This window comes from Schistocerca nitens, chromosome 1, assembly GCF_023898315.1.
Source record: "Schistocerca nitens isolate TAMUIC-IGC-003100 chromosome 1, iqSchNite1.1, whole genome shotgun sequence".
Classification (NCBI taxonomy): domain Eukaryota; kingdom Metazoa; phylum Arthropoda; class Insecta; order Orthoptera; family Acrididae; genus Schistocerca; species Schistocerca nitens.
The window spans coordinates 735273406-735297875 of NC_064614.1; the positions used below are offsets into that span (position 1 = coordinate 735273406).

The 24470-nt window shown below is 39.6% G+C and overlaps 1 protein-coding gene across 1 annotated transcript in view; it reads left to right on the forward strand.

The window, feature by feature from the left end:
* LOC126197660 (sodium channel protein Nach-like) overlaps positions 1-23526 on the forward strand; it is a 140030-nt gene extending 116504 nt beyond the window's left edge. Inside the window, exons 8-11 of the mRNA XM_049934658.1 lie at positions 4497-4550; positions 7844-8006; positions 21830-21936; positions 23280-23526. Of these exons, the coding sequence (XP_049790615.1) occupies positions 4497-4550; positions 7844-8006; positions 21830-21936; positions 23280-23497 (542 nt within the window). The 3' untranslated portion in view covers positions 23498-23526. The remainder of the gene's footprint in view (positions 1-4496; positions 4551-7843; positions 8007-21829; positions 21937-23279) is intronic.
* The last annotated feature ends 944 nt before the right edge of the window (positions 23527-24470 follow it).

Sequence of the window (24470 nt, forward strand, 5' to 3'; positions counted from 1 at the left end):
TAGTGAATTGGTAAAATGTGTGGAGGAACCAACAGAAAACATAGAGAGTAAACAGTGTGGATGGTGATAGTTTGTGTAATGAAGTTTGTACAAATTGGTATATGAAGGAGGAGTGTGATCCTATTGAGACTGATTGGTGTTTGTATGATAGAACGGGTTACGGTCATTGCTACTGCATCTGTGGAAAAGTGAGAAGTTTCTGTTGTGTGCCAACACTGTGTTACTAGTGGAGGCCGAAATGCACGCATTTTAGCTCACACAGGCTGGCGTGAGGAGGGAAGAATTATATTGACGTGAGGTCTGGAACATGACAAGGAATTAGAATTCAGAAAGTGGACATAATTAGTTTGATACTTAACTTTAATCTATTAATCATGAACGTCGCTCTTGACGGTACATGATTCACAATATTATCTGTTCAGAATACATTTGTAGTAACTGAATATGGCGCCTTGCTAGGTTGTAGCAAATGACGTAGCTGAAGGCTAAGCTAAACTGTCGTCTCTGCAAATGAGAGCATATGTAGTGAGTGAACCATCGCTAGTAAAGTCGACTGTACAACTGGGGCGAGTACTAGGGAGTCTCTCTAGACGTGCCGTGTGGCGGTGCTCGGTCTGCAATCACTGCTAGTGGTGACACATGGGTCCGATGTATACTAGCGGACCGCGGCCGATTTAAAGGCTACCACCTAGAAAGTGTGGTGTCTGGCGGTGACACCACAGTTTGAAATTGTTAAGGGTATATAGAGAAAGAGCAGAAGTGAAAAGCTGTTCTAATCTGTAATTAGTGGTAGTAAATTTGGAGGGATAATTTATATGTTTATTGGGGATTCATTAGTAATTTGTTAGTTTATTGTGACATGGTACGTGTACAAAAGGGGGAAGTGTAGGCACTGAGGGTGTGTGGAGGTCAGTGACCTCATGGATTTAAGTAAAATATGTATTCATTTATGCTTTATATAAGTGTGTGGGAAGGAATTTAGTGGTCAATTTGAAGGGTATTACAATTGTAATTGTAAGTGCACACAATTTTTGGTGCGTGAAGGTAGGAAGATTGATTCCAGTCAATTAAATAGAACTTACAGGAATTTGAGCTTACTGTGATTCAGTCGATTGCCTTGTTATTTTGTTCCTAAGGTATTGTTTTCAGCTGGAGGGAATCCTTAGCAAGAATCCTGGTTGGTTTGGGAAATGGCTTGTTGAGGGATTTATACTTTTTGGTTTTGTTGTAGACAAATTTGTCATGATAAATGGTGGAGATTAGAATCCAGAGACAGACATGATTTCTGCAAGGCACTTGATCAAAAGACTGATGTGAGTTGATCAACACTTCATGCTGAAATCCGTGTGAACATTTGTAGTGTGACTGAAAAATTAGTGCAAGAAGGCACCTTAGTGCTGAGTCAGTGGCACAAGAAGTGCTTACAAAATCTTACATAAGTAAAAGTGCATTTAAAAATTTTATTTCTTGTCCAAAAAATTATTTATGCATAACTGACATGCAGGCATTTATTTAATATGCCGTTTCATTCATAATTTGTTTTAGTTTAAGTTATTTTGAAAGTCATGCTGCTCCCAAACCACTAAAAAAAATTTGTAAACACTATTGGCCTTGCATTTTAATCACCTAATTCTGTTATTTTAAATTTGTTTTATACGTACTTGCATGAACTGAAGGGTGCTACTTCTGAACATTCTGGCAAGCCAGAATGTTAATAAGTGGAGGTGTGTGAGGTAACTGGCGAGTTGTGGTGCCCTGGAAATATTCTATGTTTGGCTTTGGCATGGCCGCCCAGGGGCCTCTTGGCGTGCCGCGGCCCGGCAGCAACCATGTTGCGCCGAATGTTAGCTGAGCATAAGGGGTAGCCCCAGCACATGGTCCATTGGCCGTGTGGCTGGGAATTCCATGGTGCTGCTGTGTCGATGAAGGAGACATGCCGGGAGTGCCAAAGGTGGCAGACTTTGTGAAAACATAATGGCAGACATTTCACAGTTGATATAGAAATTAATAATAGCCAAAGGAATCATGATACCTTAAAAAGAAACATGTGCATTACCATTATTTGCACAATGATTCTGATGGTGTAATCAGATTTTCAATATCATTATTAGTTTAAAGTTTAGTATCAGACTGTAAATTATACAAGTAACACCCAGCAATGAATTTCCAAAATCTAAACTGTTCATCCGATTTTGTCAATCAACATGTCTTTAGAAAGCTATTAGTATAAACCTAAATTGGTATAAATTACAGGCATGTAACTTAAATAGTACATGAGTTATTAGAGGTTGAAGTGGCCAATTACTATCGATTGTGTCAGGCCATAAATACTCCACAGTTACATACAAAAAAAAAAAAAAAAAAAAAAAAAAAAAAAAAAAAAAAAAAAAAAAAAAAGGTAGCAGCATGCTAATAAATATATTTATTGATCTATGACTTTGTTTATATCTGATATAAGCTATTCATGAAGAAATTGGTCAATTATTTACTGTGTTTTAGAAAGCACAAAGACGTTAGGCTACTGGCCTACTTTTGCTTGCTATTCCTTTGATATATGTCTATTTAATTTGTTTATGTATTTAATTATGTGTGTTAGAGCGTGTTTATGGTTCATCCATAGGGATATTTATTTAATTTCAAGTTATTTAAATGTAAATCCAGTATTTCAAATGTGTTTCAAAATGTTTGTGAATGTTCGTTGGCTTGGAGACATGGCAGAAGTGCTATCGCCAATCACAGCGCTGGTTACTAAGGGAGGCGACTACTGAATTGAATGGAGAGGCAGTTCAGAAGAGTGCAGTGTGAGGGACAGTATGAGAGAGGATGTGGGAAGTGCTGGACACGAAGGCACTATGGACGCAGGGTCACGAGAGAGACTTGGAGATTGTGAAGCGGTTTGGGCATGGTCGCGGCAGATACAAATACTTTGAAGTGCCGACTTGTGCACTTATGAGATTTCCATGGCTGCTATAGTGAAGACGTAGTGTGCACTTAGAAGCGAATAACTTGCAAGCTATGTTGTTGTTCATAACTAATTATGTGAAGTAGGAATCTATTGTTTCCCTGTTAATCAACTTATATTTTATTTAATTGCTGGACCATCGACACCAATAAGTTTTGCAGAAATATACCACATTCTCAAAAGTACTTCTACTATTGTACTCATCATTTAAAGTCGTTAAGATAGTACCTGCAGATTTTATTTAATTGCAATCTTTCATTTATAAAATTCACAATTGCCGAGTGATAGGAACCTTTGACCATTCGATTCACGTGTGTATTCATATTGTGTACTGTACTTGGCTTGTAATGTGGCAACTACATATCCCAGCCCCTAGACAGCGAAACAAGCCAAAACTTTTAATATTTCAACTCTGAGTGCCACCACACTATTTCATCATTATTATTTAAAAGCCTGCAGACATAACAGCAATATGAAAAGGATAGCTTGCTACTCACCATATAGAGGAGTTGTTGCAGACTGCTAACCATTTAAGCTTTCAGACAAAGAAGTCCTTCTTGCAAAACAGAATGTACACATATATTCACATAAACATGACTGATACACACATGGGTACTGCCTTTGGCTGCTGAGGATGAGTCAGTCCCCAATGACTGGAGACAGTAGACATTTGAGCGTGAGTCATGCTTGCATGAATGTATGTGTGTTTTGTTTCCCAAGAAGGACTTTTTTTGTCCAAAAGCTGCCTGTCTGCAGATCAGTGCCTCTTCTATGTGATGAGTAGCATCTTATCCTTTTTGTATTGTTGTTATACCATACTGGACTTTTCATTGTTTACTCTTGCACGTAACATGATCACAAAACAAAATTAAAGTATGTAGTGTAGTGAATGTTGAAACTGCAGTATTTCTTATGATACTTGGCAATTTAATACCAGACTAGACTAAACTCATGATTTTGTAGAGTAACAGACAGCCATTTCTAGAAATACATGAGAATTCTTCAATGAATAAGAAGTCTGTACTGACTCCACAAGAGAGGAACCCCCACAAACTGCCCCTTTTTGAAGATGCCTCAGACTCTGGTAGAGTAATGGACATACAGATTGCAGCAGCATATATAATTAAAACTGTCTAAAATTAAAGGTGGGAATCATACAAATAATGTACCCACATTCTGGGTGGAATGAGGTGGGAGGACAGGGATGGGAGTGCAAATACTCTGTCATAGCCCCACTTGTAGACATTCATGTGTGGATCTCATATTGAAAATAGTGGGATGATACACATACACAAGTCAATATTTCTAGAGATAACAAGAATCAGACATAAAGAATGAAATATGCTATGAAATATAATTTACCTAGTATATCTTGCATAAATTTTTCTGGGCTATTAAGTAATATATCTAGCCATACTATTTATCCCATCCATAAAAGAATTCTGCAACTTTAAATTAAATGCTTTAATACTCATCATCATCAAAAAAATGAAAACTAAACTTAAAACTAATATAGATTGTTTTAATATTGCAGGAGACACCAGGCAGTGTGGGCTGCTAGATGTAAAATGTCTTGCTGAACACAGGCGTGAGTACTATAACATTTGGTTACAACTTGTCTGCTGAATGATACAGAGGTTTCTTCTTTGGCACAAGACACTTTAAACCCACATATTACACAGTCATCGTTCATGCTTCTTCTGAATATTTTCTTTCTTGGTTTTAGGGAAAGCTAGGATGCTAAGTGCTGGAGAAATATAAGAAACAGTTAAGTTTTTAACAACACTATCTGCTTTGTAAATCCACTTACTTTCCTACATATTATTTCTCTGTACCACAACTAAATCATTGAAAATGGTTCTATAGAGTGATTTTTTGTTTTCTGCTTCTACATTTACGTCAGTACTTTGAAAACCACTGTGAAATGCAAGGCCGAGGGTACATCGCATTTCACCAGTTATTAGTATTTCTTCATGTTTCTCTTCTAAGCATTACTAGTCAGATTAGATTAGATTAGATTAGATTAATACTAGTTCCATGGATCATGAATATGATATTTCGTAATGATGTGGAACGAGTAAAAATTTTCCAATACATGACATAATTAAGTTAATTTAACAACATAATTAAGTTAATATAACAACTTTTTATTTTTATTTCTTTTGTTTTTTATAATTTTTTTTCTTAATTTATATCTAAAAATTCCTCTATGGAGTAGAAGGAGTTGTGATTCAGAAATTCTTTTAATTTCTTCTTAAATACTTGTTGGTAATCTGTCAGACTTTTGATACTATTTGGTAAGTGACCAAAGACTTTAGTGGCAGTATAATTCACTCCTTTCTGTGCCAAAGTTAGATTTAATCTTGAATAGTGAAGATCATCCTTTCTCCTAGTATTGTAGTTATGCACACTGCTATTACTTTTGAATTGGGTTTGGTTGTTAATAACAAATTTCATAAGAGAATATATATACTGAGAAGCTACTGTGAATATCGCTAGATCCTTAAATAAGTGTCTGCAGGATGATCTTGGGTGGACTCCAGCTATTATTCTGATTACACGCTTTCATGCAATAAATACTTTATTCCTCAGTGATGAATTACCCCAAAATATGATGCCATATGCAAGCAATGAGTGAAAATAGGCATAGTAAGCTAATTTACTAAGATGTTTATCACCAAAATTTGCAATGACCCTTATTGCATAAGTAGCTGAACTCAAACGTTTCAGCAGATCATCAATGTGTTTCTTCCAATTTAATCTCTCATCAATGGACACACCTAAAAATTTTGAATATTCTACCTTAGCTATATGCTTCTGATTAAGGTCTATATTTATTAATGGCATCATACCATTTACTGTACGGAACTGTATGTACTGTGTCTTATCAAAATTCAGTGAGAGTCTGTTTACAAGGAACCACTTAGTAATTTTCTGAAAGACATTATTGACAATTTCATCAGTTAATTCTTGTTTGTCAGGTGTGATTACTATACTTGTATCATCAGCAAAGAGAACTAACTTTGCCTCTTCATGAATATAGAATGGCAAGTCATTAATATATATTAAGAACAACGAAGGATCCAAGACCAACCCTTGTGGAACCCCATTCTTGATAGTTCCCCAGTTTGAGGAATGTGCTGATCTTTGCATATTATGAGAACTGCTTATTTCAACTTTCTGCACTCTTCCAGTTAGGTACGAATTAAACCATTTGTGCACTGTACCACTCATGCCACAATACTTTAGCTCGTCTAGCAGAATTTCATGATTTACACAATAAAAAGCCTTTGAGAGAACACAAAAAATCCCAATGGGTGGTGTTCGGTTATTCAGATCATTCAAAATTTGATTGGTGAAAGCATATATGGCATTTTCTATTGAAAACCTTTCTGGAAACCAAACTGACATTTTGTTAGTACTTCATTTTTACAGATATGTGAAGCTACTCTTGAATACATTACTTTCTCAAAAATTTTGGATAAAGCTGTTAGAAGGGAGATTGGATGGTAATTGTTGACATCACATCTATCCCCTTTTTCATGCAAAGGTATAACAATAGCATATTTCAGTCTACCGGGGAAAATGCCCTGTTCCAGAGAGCTATTACACAGGTGGCTGAGAATCTTACTTATCTGTTGAGAACAAGCTTTTAGTATTTTGCTGGAAATGCCATCAATTCCATGGGAGTTTTTGCCTTTAAGTAAGTTTATTATTTTCCTAATTTCAGAGGGAGAAGTGGGTGAGATATCAATTGTATCAAATTGCATAGGTATGGCCTCTTCCATTAACAGCCTAGCATCTTCTAATGAACACCTGGATCCTACTATATCCATAACATTTAGAAAATGATTATTAAAAATATTTTCAACTTCTAACTTTTTGTTCGTAAAGTTTTCATTCAATTTGATGGTAATACTGTCTTCCTGTGCTCTTGATTGACCTGTTTCTCTTTTAATAATATTCCAAATTGTTTTAATTTTATTATCAGAGTTGCTGATTTCAGACATGATACACAGACAGTACACTTAATTAATAACATTTGGTCATCATGATAGGATGAAATGTTTACTAAATTACTGAAGGTATTTAGAAAGAAATATTCAATGGCTGATGTACTGAATGGCTAATGTAACTGAAATTCTTGTTTAAAAGTTTATTGAGGGAAATGATCAAAAACTGTATGTCAGCAACTTGATATGTCCCCAGTTCATACTATCATACAGAAAATTTTGTGTTTATAATTCCACAAATAATGAGTTTTCCATTAAATCACCACAGTTTATTACTATTCTATCTAACTGTTTGATGAAACTTAAGATTAAATGTATTTATTTTTATGCTATTTCCATATGTATTGTTCTTCCATTAACTACTTTCACTATTTATTATATCTGCAACATAATTTGCAGTTCTCTACGTAGCTATAATTATTCAGATTCACTGTGTTCTCCATTTAGTTCAGCAGTTGCCTAAATTACATTTCAGAGACTCCACATCAAATCCATTGGCAGTCTTTATAGCTATGAGAAAAATGTTGATACCAGTATTCTTTACCATCATAGAAGCAATAAATTTAGCCTTACCCCTATTATATTCCAGTGCACATATTATCTGAATTCTGTTTGGTAAATTAAGTCTAATTAACAATTTCAGCATTACCTATCCAAACTTAAAGAATCAGGTACTTAAGCTATGAGATGGATCAGTCATTTCTATAACTATCATGTGATATGAAGAATGGAAGTTTTCTTTTTTCATAAATGTCTTCTTTGTATGAGATCTGAAATATGCCTATAATTTTAAAACACAATTTTTAAAACTTCTATCCAATGTTATTGGTTAGCTATTGTTAAATCATGTTTGTTCCTAACTTTACAGGTATTTTCACCAATCTCAAGCCACCCATATTTATTCCTGGCCTTATTGATGGTCAAGATGGTATGAGTTGTGATTGTCATCCATCCTGCACAGACATCAACTACAGAACAGAATTATCTCAAGGCCAGTTCTTCAAGAGTGAATATGACAGGACACATTTCTTGTAATTTCTGCAAAATATCTTGAATTAGTAGCTGATATGTGCATGAAAGAGACCTGGCTCTTCCTGTACCTTAGATATGGCGACAAGTTTTTGTTTGAATTCTTATTTCACTGTAATGAGACAATTTAGTTTTGCAAATTGCTTAATTGACAGCTAGCTCAGCAGGTAAATGTCAACTTGAAAATGGAAATATTTGGGAAACATCCCTGATCCTGAGGTTCCCTTTGACAGTTGTATGGCAGTACCTTATGCAAGCAAAAGATATTGAGTAGTTGTGACTTAAACACCAGGTACTGAACTGTACTGTAATTCTTAACCACCTTCTACCCACAACTGGCTGGGGCTGGTTGACTTGTGCTTTACTTACATTTATTGTTTCCTTCCTCGTTATCCTCCTCTTTCTCATCTTGTAGCTTATCCTTTTTTACCTGGACTGTTAACCTTAGTAGCAGCATCTTCATTAGAACTGGCTGAAAAGTTGGTGCTGGGTAAAATCTATAGTCAATGATGCAGGCCACGTCAAAAACTGAAATTCAAACACATTTATTGCCCTTGGTTGGTAAATGAACTAATGTTTGAGGCCAGTTCAAATCTTATCTACTTTAATTATGCACAGATAAATGAGTAATCACATACTATTCACAGCTGACATCCTACAATATTGTTCGGGTGCAGTAATCTGACCACAATGTAGTCAGCCACAATTGTTTCTGTGTGGCAAGTAAATAATTAACACAGTCACTGTAATAGTCAGTCATTACACTGACTTTCCAAGCAACTAATCATACCAGAACAAATAAAATTTGCAGCCTTTGATGAAGGATGGGAGACTGCATGTAATGGGTTGAAGGTGTTGATCTATGTAGGCAGAGATACTTTCTGTGGGGGCTTGGTAACCAGCTACAATGGGGCAGCCGGGATGATTGGGTTTGTGAATTTTGGGAAGAAGGTAGAAGGTAGGGGTGCGGGGTGTCGGTGGGGTCAGGAGGTTGATGTAGTCAGGTGAAAGGTTTTGCAGGGGGCCTAAGGTTCTGAGGATTCCTTGAAGCTCTGCCTGGACATCGGGAATGGAATTACCTTGGCAAACTTTGTATGTGGTGTTGTCTGAAAGCTGACGCAGTCCCTCAGCCACATACTCCCGACGATCAAGTACCACGGTTGTGGAACCCTTGTCCGCCGGAAGAATGACAATGGATCGGTCAGCCTACAGATCATGGATAGCCTGGGCTTCAGCAGTGGTGATGTTGGGAGTAGGATTAAGGTTTTTTAAGAAGGATTGAGAGGCAAGGCTGGAAGTCAGAAATTCCTGGAAGGTTTGGAGAGGGTGATTTTGAGGAAGAGGAGGTGGGTCCCGCTGTGACGGAGGACGGAACTGTTCCAGGCAGGGTTCAATTTGGATAGTGTCTTGGGGTGTTGGATCATTAGGAGCAGGATTAGGATCATTTTTCTTCATGGCAAAGTGATATTTCCAGCAGAGAGTATGAGTGTAGGACAGTAAATCTTTGACGAGGGCTGTTTGGTTGAATCTGGGAGTGGGGCTGAAGGTGAGGCCTTTGGATAGGACAGAGGTATCGGATTGGGAGAGAGGTTTGGAGGAAAGGTTAACTACTGAATTAGGGTGTTGTGGTTCAAGATTGAGTTGATTGGAATTTTGAGGTTTTGGAGGGAATTGAGCTGGAAGTGGGAGATAACCTTTCCTCCTCCGTCACAGCGGGACCCACCTCCTCTTCCTCAAAATCACCAACCACTTTCTCAAACGCCTGGAATCCTTACCCAATCTGTTATCCCCAGAAACCATCCTTCTAACCATTGATGCCACTTCCTTATACACAAATATTCCGCACGTCCAGGGCCTCGCTGCGATGGAGCACTTCCTTTCATGCCGATCACCTGCCACCCTACCTAAAACCTTTTTCCTCATTACCTTAGCCAGCTTCATCCCAACCCACAACTTCTTCACTTTTGAAGGCCAGACATACCAACAATTAAAGGGAACAGCCATGGGTACCAGGATGGCCCCCTCGTACGCCAACCTATTCATGGGTCGCTTAGAGGAAGCCTTCTTGGTTACCCAGGCCTGCCAACCCAAAGTTTGATACAGATTTATTGATGACATCTTCATGATCTGGACTCACAGTGAAGAAGAACTCCAGAATTTCCTCTCCAACCTCAACTCCTTTGGTTCCATCAGATTCACCTGGTCCTACTCCAAATCCCACGCCACTTTGCTTGACGTTGATGTCCATCTGTCCAATGGCCAGCTTCACACGTCCGTCCACATCAAACCCACCAACAAGCAACAGTACCTCCATTATGACAGCTGTCACCCATTCCACATCAAACGGTCCCTTCCCTACAGCCTAGGTCTTCGTGGAAAACGAATCTACTCCAGTCCGGAATCCCTGAACCATTACACCAACAACCTGACAACAGCTTTTGCATCCCGCAACTACCCTCCCGACCTGGTACAGAAGCAAATAACCAGAGCCACTTCCTCATCCCCTCAAACCCAGAACCTCCCACAGAAGAACCACAAAAGTGCCCCACTTGTGACAGGATACTTTCCGGGACTGGACCAGACTCTGAATGTGGCTCTCCAGCAGGGATACGACTTCCTCAAATCCTGCCCTAAAATGGGATCCATCCTTCATGAAATCCTCCCCACTCCACCAAGAGTGTCTTTCCGCCGTCCACCTAACCTTCGTAACCTCTTAGTTCGTCCCTATGAAATCCCCAAACCACCTTCCCTACCCTCTGGCTCCTACCCTTGTAACCGCCCCCGGTGTAAAACCTGTCCCATGCACCCTCCCACCACCACCTACTCCAGTCCTGTAACCCGGAAGGTGTACACAGTCAAAGGCAGAGCCACGTGTGATAGCACCCAAGTGATTTACCAACTGACCTGCCTACACTGTGATGCATCCTATGTGGGAATGATCAGCAACAAACTGTCCATTCGCATGAATGGACACAGGCAGACAGTGTTTGTTCGTAATGAGGATCACCCTGTGGCTAAACATGCCTTGGTGCACAGCCAGCACATCTTGGCACAGTGTTACACCGTCCGGGTTATCTGGATACTTCCCACTAACACCAACCTATCCGAACACCGGAGATGGGAACTTGCTCTTCAATATATTCTCTCTTCCCGTTACCCACCAGGCCTCAATCTCTGCTAATTTCAAGTTGCCGCCACTCATACCTCACCTGTCATTCAACAACATCTTTGCCTCTGCACTTCCGCCTCGACTGACATCTCTGCCCAAACTCTTTGTCTTTGTATATATCTGCTTGTGTCTGTATATGTGTGGATGGATATGTGTGTGTGTGCGAGTGTATACCCATCCTTTTTTCCCCCTAAGGTAAGTCTTTCCACTCCCGGGATTGGAATGACTCCTTACCCTCTCCCTTAAAACCCACATCCTTTCGTCTTTCCCTCTCCTTCCCTCTTTCCTGACAAAGCAACCGTTGGTTGCAAAAGCTAGAATTTTGTTTGTATGTTTGTGTTTGTTTGTGTGTCTATCGACCTGCCAGCGCTTTCGTTACACAAACATACACACAAAATTCTAGCTTTCGCAACCAACGGTTGCCTCGTCAGGAAAGAGGGAAGGAGAGGGAAAGACGAAAGGATGTGGGATTTAAGGGAGAGGGTAAGGAGTCATTCCAATCCTGGGAGCGGAAAGACTTACCTTAGGGGGAAAAAAGGATGGGTATACACTCACACACACACACATATCCATCCACACATATACAGACACAAGCACACAGTCTTTGAATATGTCTGCTTGTGTCTGTATATGTGTGGATGGATATGTGTGTGTGTGTGTGTGTGTGTGTGTGTGTGTGTGTGTGTGTGCGCGAGTGTATACCCGCCTTTTTTCCCCCCTAAGGTAAGTCTTTCCACTCCCGGGATTGGAATGACTCCTTACCCTCTCCCTTAAAACCCACATCCATTCGTCTTTCCCTCTCCTTCCCTCATTCCTAACGAGGCAACCGTTGGTTGCAAAAGCTAGAATTTTGTGTGTATGTTTGTATGTCTATTGACCAGTATATATATATATATATATACACTCCTGGAAATTGAAATAAGAACACCGTGAATTCATTGTCCCAGGAAGGGGAAACTTTATTGACACATTCCTGGGGTCAGATACATCACATGATCACACTGACAGAACCACAGGCACATAGACACAGGCAACAGAGCATGCACAATGTCGGCACTAGTACAGTGTATATCCACCTTTCGCAGCAATGCAGGCTGCTATTCTCCCATGGAGACGATCGTAGAGATGCTGGATGTAGTCCTGTGGAACGGCTTGCCATGCCATTTCCACCTGGCGCCTCAGTTGGACCAGCGTTCGTGCTGGACGTGCAGACCGCATGAGACGACGCTTCATCCAGTCCCAAACATGCTCAATGGGGGACAGATCCGGAGATCTTGCTGGCCAGGGTAGTTGACTTACACCTTCTAGAGCACGTTGGGTGGCACGGGATACATGGGGACGTGCATTGTCCTGTTGGAACAGCAAGTTCCCTTGCCGGTCTAGGAATGGTAGAACGATGGGTTCGATGACGGTTTGGATGTACCGTGCACTATTCAGTGTCCCCTCGACGATCACCAGTGGTGTACGGCCAGTGTAGGAGATCGCTCCCCACACCATGATGCCGGGTGTTGGCCCTGTGTGCCTCGGTCGTATGCAGTCCTGATTGTGGCGCTCACCTGCACAGCGCCAAACACGCATACGACCATCATTGGCACCAAGGCAGAAGCGACTCTCATCGCTGAAGACGACACGTCTCCATTCGTCCCTCCATTCACGCCTGTCGCGACACCACTGGAGGCGGGCTGCACGATGTTGGGGCGTGAGCGGAAGACAGCCTAACGGTGTGCGGGACCGTAGCCCAGCTTCATGGAGACGGTTGCGAATGGTCCTCGCCGATACCCCAGGAGCAACAGTGTCCCTAATTTGCTGGGAAGTGGCGGTGCGGTCCCCTACGGCACTGCGTAGGATCCTACGGTCTTGGCATGCATCCGTGCATCGCTGCGGTCCGGTCCCAGGTCGACGGGCACGTGCACCTTCCGCCGACCACTGGCGACAACATCGATGTACTGTGGAGACCTCACGCCCCACGTGTTGAGCAATTCGGCGGTACGTCCACCCGGCCTCCCGCATGCCCACTATACGCCCTCGCTCAAAGTCCGTCAACTGCACATACGGTTCACGTCCACGCTGTCGCGGCATGCTACCAGTGTTAAAGACTGCAATGGAGCTCCGTATGCCACGGCAAACTGGCTGACACTGACGGCGGCGGTGCACAAATGCTGCGCAGCTAGCGCCATTCGACGGCCAACACCGCGGTTCCTGGTGTGTCCGCTGTGCCGTGCGTGTGATCATTGCTTGTACAGCCCTCTCGCAGTGTCCGGAGCAAGTATGGTGGGTCTGACACACCGGTGTCAATGTGTTCTTTTTTCCATTTCCAGGAGTGTATATGCTGACGTGTAGGCATGGGATTATTATGACCCTGATGCATCCAAACAGGACCAGTATGCTGTTGTTCTTTTCTTGCCTGCCAAAGAACAAACACCAGTAAACATCCATTGGAGAATGAAGAATCTGTATATGACAGCATGTCCTTTGAAAACCAATATTGTGTAATGGTGCACTAAGTTCCATGCTGGTTATTATTCAGCACAAGACTCTGGTCGATCTGAGATGCCAGCCTCATGCATTACAGACCAATGGTTCTTGGTTTGTGGGGCGCTCAACTGTGCGGTCATCAGCACCCATACAAAGTCCCAATCTTTACAATCCAATCGAGTGACTTTCACGAATGTTGATGAAATGATGAGGACAGTACAAACTCCCAGTCCCCCAGCAGCAAAAATCCCTAACCCGCCTGGGAATCGAACCCGAGACCCCATAATCCAGAGGCAGCAACGCTAGCCACCAGATCATGAGCTATGGACTTTACGGACCAACACAGGTGGGAGACACTAAAACACCACCCTATAATCCTGATTTCTCCGAGTGTGGTTATCACCTCTTCAGTCCCTTAAAAGGCCTCAATAAGTCAGTGATATGTGTCTGATGAGAATGTGCAGTAAGCAGTTACAGACTTCTTTATTCAGCGGGTCATGGTGTTTTACCATACAGGAATCTTCAACATGTTGCATCACTGGGATAGTGGCTTTAATGCTCATGGTGATTTTGCTTGACTGGCACACCAATTCTGGACTGTACAGCCTTCAAATGCAAATGTTTGATTGCGCCTTACATTTCTACAACTTTTTTGTCTACTATATTGTTGCAACGGAATCTTCTCACGGAATTCCAATCATCATCTTTCTCCTCCGAATGCAAAAACATTTTGTTGACACTAACCTACATAGGGAGAAATGACCACCACAATAAAATAAAGGAAATCAGAGCTCTTTCAGAAAGATATAGGTGTTCATTCTTTCCATGCACTATATGAGACTGGAATAATAGAGAATTGTGAAGGTGGTTCGATGAACCCTCTGCCATGCACTTAAAAGTGAATTGCAGAGTATCGATGTAGATGTACTTTATCAGAAAGTCAGTAATTGTGTATGTGTTTATGTATGAACGATGATAACAAAACTCGAAATTATTGATATTTTATGATTAACATGGTCTTCAGCCAAACTGATTAGCTTACTATACTTCTAACAATAAAAAAATCTAATAAATAATAAAGTTAGGTTGAATTAGTCCTGAGTCAATATTTGAGATTTTTTTGTACTGGAGAAATTTAATATAAATGATAATATTGAAGATACCACAAAAAAGATGATTTCTTAGAAAAATGGATCATTATTATCTCTCAGCCTTTTTCCATTAAAAGATGAATGAACTTATGCTTATGAAAAAGATCTATAGTTATGTGTTACTTATTTATCCATGTTTCCATAGATAGGTGATGATGCTGCACAGTTCAGTCTATCAGCAAACAAGCATTACATCAATCAGTGTCAATATTAAAAGAAAAATGAAATGTAGTGTAATATCTGTGTGACGTGAGTTTTTCATATCTTTGTTATATGTGTACAACTGAATCTTTTGCCAGCAGAATGGAGGGTAGTCATCATTGTCACAAAACTGAAATAACGCGAATTTGCCCATTTTTTGTGTGTTCGATGAAAATGGCAGCCAGTGTTGGTGATAACAAAATACAAGTGGAAAAACTCAAAGCACCTGAAGACTGGGCGAAGTGGAAGTGGCACGTGTCAATGCTGTTGCAAGCATATGTGCTTGAAGACTTTGTAAATGGTATGTAAAAATGTCCTGAAATGCCACACGATGCAACTGTGGAGGGAAAGGTGGCACATCAGCAGTGTTTGAAAGACAATGCAAAAGCAGCAAGTTTACTAGCAAGTGCATTAGGAAAATCCGTTGCTGAGCTCGTGTTACTATGCACCCATGCAAGTAAAATTTGGGATGAGTTACATGCACAATTTGAATGAAGCAGTACACAATGTCTGATCATATTGATAGAAGCATTTTTTTGTGTTCAACATGATACCAAAGAGGACATTAGCACACACGTTGCAAAACTGCAGAAGATTTTTGTGGATTTGAATGATGAACTGCAGAAGCAGAATGAAAATGTTTTGTTTGAAAGAATTTTAAACGGCCAAATCCTTTCCACATTAGGCAAAGAATATGACAATTTCAAGGACCTGTGTGACACGATTCCATCTGAAAATCAAAGTGTGAACCTTTTGATTGAAAACCAGTGCACAATTGAATTGTGTGATCAAAGTATGGTTGAATCAGCTGAGTTTGTTACACCTAGTTGCCCTAAAAAGAAAATTCAGCAAAACAAAAGTGACGGTATTGCAAGTGAAAAATCAAAATGAATACTGAACACGCAAAATGAAGATTTACTTTGCACAAATGTGGGCAGGTAGACCACTGGGCAGCAAAGTGTCCAACAAAAAAGACAAATAACACGGAAAATAATGTTGCATTTTTGTCACATGTTTTTAGTGCTTCCATCGAAAACTGTGTTGTAATCGGCAGTTGGTATTGTGACAGTGGTGGTACAAATCACATAGCTGCAAATAAACAGTATTTTGTATCATATATAAAATTCGCGATCCCTGTAAAGATTTCTTTAGGAAAAGAGGTGTGAGCATGTTGGCTCATGGACAGGGAACTGTGAAAATTAAAATGCAGTTGAATAATGTCAGAAAAATCGGTGAATTGGAAGATATACTTTGTTTCAGAAGTGAGTGCTCACTTGTTCTCTTCAAAGCAGCTGTTCGAAGAGCTTTTTGCCCCAGACTTGATGACAAAATTGTCAAAATTTAAGACAAAGTGACTGGGCAAACAATGATGACTGGTCGTGTCAGCCATGGTCTCTATGTTCTTGACATATGTGTCATTAAACCAGTATAGCTGGCACAAGTGAATTTGGTGACATCGTCAGATATGCTGCAATTTTACCATGAGAGATTTGGACATCAACACAACTGACACTTGAAATGCATCTTGAAGCAGGTGAACATCAATGTGGATGGATGCAAAGAAGAATTCTGTGATGGTTGTGCACTTGGAAAAGTACATAGACTGCTACTCAGGAACAGATGAATCGACCAATGGTTACAGGTGAACAAATCCTTGCTGATGTAAATGGACCTATGTCTTCAGAGTCTCTCAGAAAAGCTTGCTATTACGTATATTTCAAAGATAATTTTAGCATTCTCCATAAAATTTTCTTTCTTAAGCAGAAGAGTGAGGTCAGCACAGTCCTGGAACAAAGACTAAATAGTCATGTTGTCAAACAGTTTAGGTGTGATGGAGGAAGAGAGTTCAATAACAATAAAGTCTCAGAATTGCTGGCAAGCAGAGGCATAGTGCATTGCATCTCTTCACCTTACACACCACAGCAAAATGGTGTTGCAGAAGAGAAAACCACATTATTGTGGAATGTGTACATTCTACACTACTGGCCGTTAAAATTGCTACACCACGAAGATGTCGTGCTACAGATGCAAAATTTAACTGACAGGAAGAAGATGCTGTGATACGCAAATGCTTAGGTTTTCAGAGCATTCACAAAAGGTTGGCACCAGTGGCGACACCTACAACATGCTGACATGAGGAAAATTTCCAACCGATTTCTCATACACAAACACAGTTGATCAGTGTTGCCTGGTGAAACGTTGTTGTCATGCCTCGTGTAAGGAGGAGAAATGCATACCATCACATTTCCAACTTTGATAAAGGTTGTATTGTAGCCTATCATGACTGCGGTTTATCATATCGTGACATTGCTGCTCACGTTGGTCGAGATCCAATGACTGTTAGCAGAATATGGAATTGGTGGGTACAGGAGGGTAATATGGAATGCCGTGCTGGATCCAAATGGCCTCGTATCACTAGCAGTCAAGATGACAGGCATCTTATCCGCATGGCTGTAAAGGATCGTGCAGCCCCGTCTCGATCCCTGAGTCAACAGATGGGAACGTTTGCAAGACAACAACCATCTGCATGAACAGTTCGATGACGTTCGCAGCAGCATGGACTATCAGCTCAGAGACCATGGCTGTAGTTACCCTTGACACTGCATCCCAGACAGGAGCGCCTACGATGGTATACTCAATGATGAACCTGGGTGCACGAATGGCAAAACGTCATTTTTTCGGATGAATGCAGGTTCTGTTTACAGCATCATGATGGTTGCATCAGTGTTTGATGACATTGCAGTGAACGCACATTGGAAGCGTGTATTCATCATCGCAATACTGGCGTATCACCCGGCATGATGGTATGAGGTGCCATTGGTTACACGTCTTGGTCACCTCTTGTTCGCATTGACGGCACTTTGAACAGTGGACATTACATTTCAGATGTGTTACGACCCGTGGCTCTACCCTTCATTCGATCCCTGCGAAACTCTACATTTCAGCAGGATAATGCACGACCGCATGTTGCAGGTCCTGTATGGGCCTTTCTGGATACAGAAAATGTTCGATTGCTGCCCTGGCCAGCACATTCTCCAGATCTCTCACCAATTGAAAATGTCTGGTCAATGGTGGCCGAGCAACTGACTGCCAGTCATTACTTTTGATGAACTGTGGTATTGTGTTGAAGCTGCATGGGCAGCTGTACCTGTACACCCCATCCAAGCTCTGTTTGGCTCAATGCCCAGGCATATCAAGGCCATTATTATGGCCATAGTTGGTTGCTCTTGGTACTGATTTCTCAGGATGTATGCAGCCCAATTGCTTGAAAATGTAATCACATGTCAGTTCTAGTGTAATATATTTATCCAATGAATACCCGTTTATCATCTGCATTTCTTCTTGGTGTAGCAATTTCAATGGCCAGTAGTATATGTTGAACCCCAGTAAATTGCCACAGTAACTGGGGGCAAAAGCATGCAATACTGCTGCATATCTTGTAAATCACACACGGAAGTCCTCTACTGAAAACAAACTTCCTTATGAACTGTGTTATTGATGACCAGCAGGCAACCTGGATCATCTGAGAATCTTTGGAACAGAGTGTTATGTGCATGTGAATAAGAATTTTCATTCAAAATTTGATGACAAAGCTGTGCTTGGACTTATGGTGGGGTACATAAATGAAGAGATGGCTTTAGGGTCTGGACTCCATCTCATAGAAAAGTTGTACTAAGTCATGATGTAAAATTCAAGCCTGAAGTTGTGTGCAATCTGCACCCCAGAGTTGCTGAATTTTAAGTTGCTGGTGAAGACGCTGTTCAACAGAGTGAGCCTAATCAGACTTCTGACTAGGAAATGGAATCAGAAGCTGTCAGCCATAACAAGAAAACAGAAAGAGTAAGTGACTTGGAGACAATGTCAAGTTTAAGAGGAAGTAATAAAGAGGAAGAAGATTTAGATATGGTATCAAGTTCTGGAGGAAGCAAAGTTTTGAGTTAGAAATGAAGAAGCAAATGCAAGAGGAAGAAACCAGAATGGATGACCACTGGAGATTGTGTGTACATGGCTGGAACTCCAATCATCAGGGACAAGGATCCAAGCTCATATACAGAAGTTTTACAGTCTAACAATAAAAATCAATGGCTGGAGGCCATTCATGAAGAATTAAAGTCCCTGAAAGAGAATAATACTTGAATATTAGTTGAGTGTCCTAGTGTTGTACAGATTTTGCAAAATCAATGGGTCTTACAGAAGAAAACTGCAAAAAATGGGGAAGTTCGCTTCAAGGGTTGACTTGTGACCAAAGGACATGTACAAAAACAAGGATTTTACTATGAAGAAATGTTCAGCACTGTCATGCTTTATGATACAATTCGACCTCTGTTGGCAGTGGCTGCTGCAGAGAAATGGAAGCTCAAACAGTTTGATTTCAAAACAGCTTTTCTAAATGGTGTACTCAAAGAAGATGTATACATGGAACAACCTGAAGGTTTTAAAGATGGTATTGGGCATGTTTGTTTGCTGAAGAAAAGTCTGTATGGTCTCAAACAGGCACCATGTTGGTAGAACAAACATTTCCTAGACTTCATGATGAAGGCTGGATTTAAAAACAGTGATGCTGATCCGTGTCTCTTCTACCATCAGAGCAACAAGAACTGTCTATATGTTGCAATCTATGTTGATGATGGTTTAGTTGTGGGCAGCAACAGAAGAGATATTGAAGAGTTCATGAAAATGTTGATGCTGGAGTTTCGTACAACTAGAAGGTCTCGCAACAACTTTTTGGGTATGAAGATACAGCAAAATGAAAACAGATCAATAGCAGTGAACCAGGAATACTACACAAAGGAAATTCTGAAAATATTTAGAAAGAATGAGTCTAATGGAGTTTCTACTCCAATGGGATGTGAAGTAAATAATGTCAAAAAGAAGATCACAGCCAAAGTTCCATATCAAGAGAGAATGGGCTGTCTGATGTATTTGACTACAGTTTCAGGTCCAGACTTTGCCTTTGCAGTAAACAAAACAGCAAGAATGAGGGAAGATCCTACAGTTCAAGATTGGAATCAAGTAAAACAAGTTTTTAGATACTTGAAGAATTTCTATGGACTATGGAATGATGTACAACAACAAAGAGAGGTCGAAAGTCTACAGTGATGCTGATTATGCTGGTGACAAGGACACTAGACATTCAACAACAGGTGTCGTCACAACTATCAGTCATGGGGCTGTATCATGGACCAGTCAGTTACAAAAGACAGTGTGCAACATCTACTATGGAAGCAGAAATAATATCAGCCAGTGAAGGAGCAAATGAGCTAATCTGGTTAAAAAGGCTATTGTATGAATTGATTGGAACTTTCAAACAAGTGAAATCTCCTACACTGGATGTTGACAATGCAAATACAGTAAAACTGTCCAGAAATCCAACATATCGTCAAAAATTCAAAGCAGATAGAAGTCTGTCACTTCTATGTCAGGGGAAGATTCTTGAATGGGGATCTTGAATTAGAACATATTGATGGGACCAACCAGTTAGCTGACCTACTAACCAAGCCACTGGAAAGGGTTCGGCTCAAGATGCTGCATGAAAGAACTGGAGTGCGGAATATTAAATCCATGTGAAATTCAGTACTCACTTTTTATTTTTCTTTGGAGGAAGTGACAATATTAAAAGAAAAATGAAATTTAGTGTAATATCTGTGTGACATGAGTTTTTGATATCTTTGTTATATGTGTACAACTGAATCTTTGGACAGTAGAACAGAGGGTACTCATCTTTGTCACAACACTGAACCTGTGTGTGTGTGTGTGTGTGTGTGTGTGTGTGTGTGTGTGTGTATGTGTGTGTGTTTTAAATAATCTTAACAAACAGATTACAGAAAAAGATAAATGCAGGATATTTGAATTTTCCACTAGAATATCCTCATGAACAGTAGAAGAAATGATTTTCAGTTACATGAACATTGTTGTAATCTCTTTCATAGTTGTTAATTTGAAGCAAATACTTGTTTATGGTATATTCTGTATGTTCTGGCTTACATCTAATTTATCTACATATGATTAGTTATGTTTCATTAATTTTATTAGGAGCTGTTCCTTAAATCATGTAGCCAAGATTTCAATGTCACCTACAGCCAAAACTTCAAAAAACATCTGCTCCTTTTGTCAACTGTAATAAATATCTGCTGTTTGATCTCTTATTGGTGGCTTAATATTTGTTCGATTACACTGGTATTTTTCAAAGAAAATAGTTATCTGCACTGGTATCTGTAACAATGGGGGGTGTATCTGCAGTACAAAACTTTTCATGCAGCTTTACAGTGAACACTGCTTCATCAACCTCACAATTCATGATAATAAAGCAAAATTGGAAGTCCATAATATCACATATATTCCCAACTATTTTTGTTATATTTTATACAAATAATTTTAAATGAGCAATTTATACTAAATTATGGTTATATTCTCTGAATAAATAACAGTAAAACTCTCACAGATTAGACAGGAATGCCAATCAATGCAAAAAAATGCCATTTCACCTAGGGTGTTGTACCAAAACTTGCTTTGATGATGATGCTGATATCTTTTTGTGAAACAAACACTGCAATTATGACTATAGTATTATCATAAAGGAGCAGGTTGCATTGAAGTAGTGTTCACTGTAAATCTGCATGAAAAGTTGTCGTGTGCTGCAAACACACTCCACTGTTGTTATGGGTAACTATTTTCTTTGAAAAGTATCTGTATAATACAATAAATTTAACAGATGTCTTCTAAAAGAAAATAAATACTACAAGAGCAGCAGTAGATCATTTAATGGCTTGTAACCAAAAATTAACTTAAAAATGAAATACTAAAATAGAAATGATTTTTCTGTTTTCAGTCATGAAATCAACATAACAAATCATTCAATTCTACATGTATACTTCAAGGATATTTCATCCATTCGTTACAGAAGAGAAGTGGCCTACAGCTGGAATGATCTGCTAGGTACAGAACCAGTATGACTTTTTTAAAGATACACTCACTTCCATAGTAAAATCCCTCTTAGATCCACAAACCATGAGACACGGAAATGATGCTGCATCTGAATGTGCCCTGATAACACTGTGAAACATGGCATTATGATGTGGATGTGAAGTAGATCAGAAAACTGTGTATGGGTTAAGGGTGCCTCTTGTTGTGTGAGATGTTCCATTTCCAGTGACATACAGAGTGTCAATGTGTGGTGTGATGTGTCTTAGCAAAATAGCACAGCTCCCTTTCTATTGCTAAACAAGTGTCCAGTGAAGGTCATCAGTGGTACTTGGTGCCACGCTTTGGCACACAGTCCTATATTATGCTGCATATTTTAGTCAATTGCATGAGATGGTTATACTAGATGCTTGGTGTCTTCATGTTACAAGTACTTATTCATTAGCTCAGCCCTGTGCAATTGGGCTTTATCATCCACCGTATGTACTGAGATTTATATGTGACAAGAAAAATACTTCCACTCAGTTGTGTGTTGGCTCTTTACACCCTAGCCATCAGAGTTTCCCTATGAAACACATACATGTTCCTAATTAGAACACTGCCATGACAATAATGCCACAGGAAGCTTCCTTCTCACGAAATCTTATCCACATCAGTAAGATGATACTACCAGTGATATTCAACTCACTGCTCCCTAACACGCAGCGTGCCCTGTCTGTCATCATCAATGATCCAACAGTAAATAATATCATGGAAATACGTTTGCTGTGCCAATCATGCTTCACTACAACTTGAATGCAATCTGTAGGATGCTTACAAGATGTAGTCAACACTATATCCTACATATGTACCCACATTGGCCCTTGCAGGATTGCTATTTCACTTCTTACTACTGTGATTTGTATGTCACATATTTCTACATTGTCATCAAATGTCAGTACACATAATAGTTTTCACAAGAAAATGTTCCCTTACATGGGCATGAGTGTGTTTAACTTTTTATTTGTATGGATTTGCTCCATTTAACATATGTCTTTATAATTCTGCTACTTTGTCATTTAACTTTCCTTGTGTGTGTGTGCGTGTGTGTGTGTGTGTGTGTGTGTGTGTGTGTGTGTGTGTGTGTGTGTGTGTGTGGAAATAACAAACATAAAACTTCATGTCTTTGAATCAGTCAGTTACATAGAAATGCTGTCTTATGAAAGATGCCAAAGAGTCTTCTCTGACAAAGTAAACTGGGTAATTGGAAAAGGAGTCAACTTCTTCTTTTTCATTTATTATTATTTTTACTTTTTTATTATTTTTATTTTTACATGCTACAGAAACACATCTGATTTTATTTATTTTCCATGTTACAGCTGCATTTGGAGGAATTGTGGGTCTATGCCTGGGCTGTAGCCTCCTCAGCCTATTGGAGTTGCTTTACTTTTTCACTCTGAGGCCAGCATGCAAGCTGCTGAAAGACAAAAGCGCAAACACTATTCAAGAAAAGGTTTATCCCTTTTATATCAGACAGTCTCAGGATAATTCTGTTAAAAAGAAGCCAAAAGTTCTTGTTCACAACTGGTTGCCTTAGGTTTTAATGTGAGCTTTGGCTCTTATTCTGATGACAGCATCCTTGATTGTTAACAGAATGGGAAAATGCTTTGCACATGATATTAAATACTTTTTATTTGTAAATGTAATGTTAAACAATTACATACTATGATTCTGTCTGTCAGATGTCAAAGTAGGCATGCAGAACTGAACATTTTCATTATAAATATGTCATAAAGCTGTTACTGTCATACTGACTATATGCACTTTTAAAACAGTGTATCATTTCCATACATACTGAAAGTAAAGCTGCAGCTTTAGTAGTATAAGAGAATAAATATGTAAAAAAGAAATCTCATCATGAAGAGTCTGACACTTGCCTGTGCACTGCTAATGTAATAGTGAGAGACTAAGTACATGGAAAATCACAAGAAGATGAAATATCCGAACAGTGTTTACATTCAGGAGCCCAAAGTCCAAAATTTCCAATAAATACATTTAAAAGTAGAGAAAATACTTGTAATGAATTACTTTCCTTGACACTAAGCTTCACATCACTGAAATTCACATCGAAACCTGTCCATATTTTTGTAGTCCCCAATTTATATCACAAAAATCATTTGTTAACACTTCACTGAATAAACTGAAATGCAAAAATTAGGCATCATTCATAAGAGTATCTGCTTTTTGAGTTTTCTAGGACTACAATAAAAACAATCAAAATTAACCCTACATGAATTACAGCAGTGCAAAATGCTTGCTGGCAAGGCTCTTTCTGAAGGCAGAACATCACTGTAGTCAGATCTGAAACAGGCCCAATAATAACATGAACAGTCCAAATAATAATTGGTGTAGTGCAGAGTCGTAATATTTCAGTGGGCTGCGGAGAGGAGGGTTATGCATGTGAAAAAACTTCAGTACTAGATAGACCTACTTCTGCAAATACGCAGAGTGATACAACTGACAAACAACAAAAAAATTCAGCTGCCATTATGAAAGAAAAAGAAACTGAA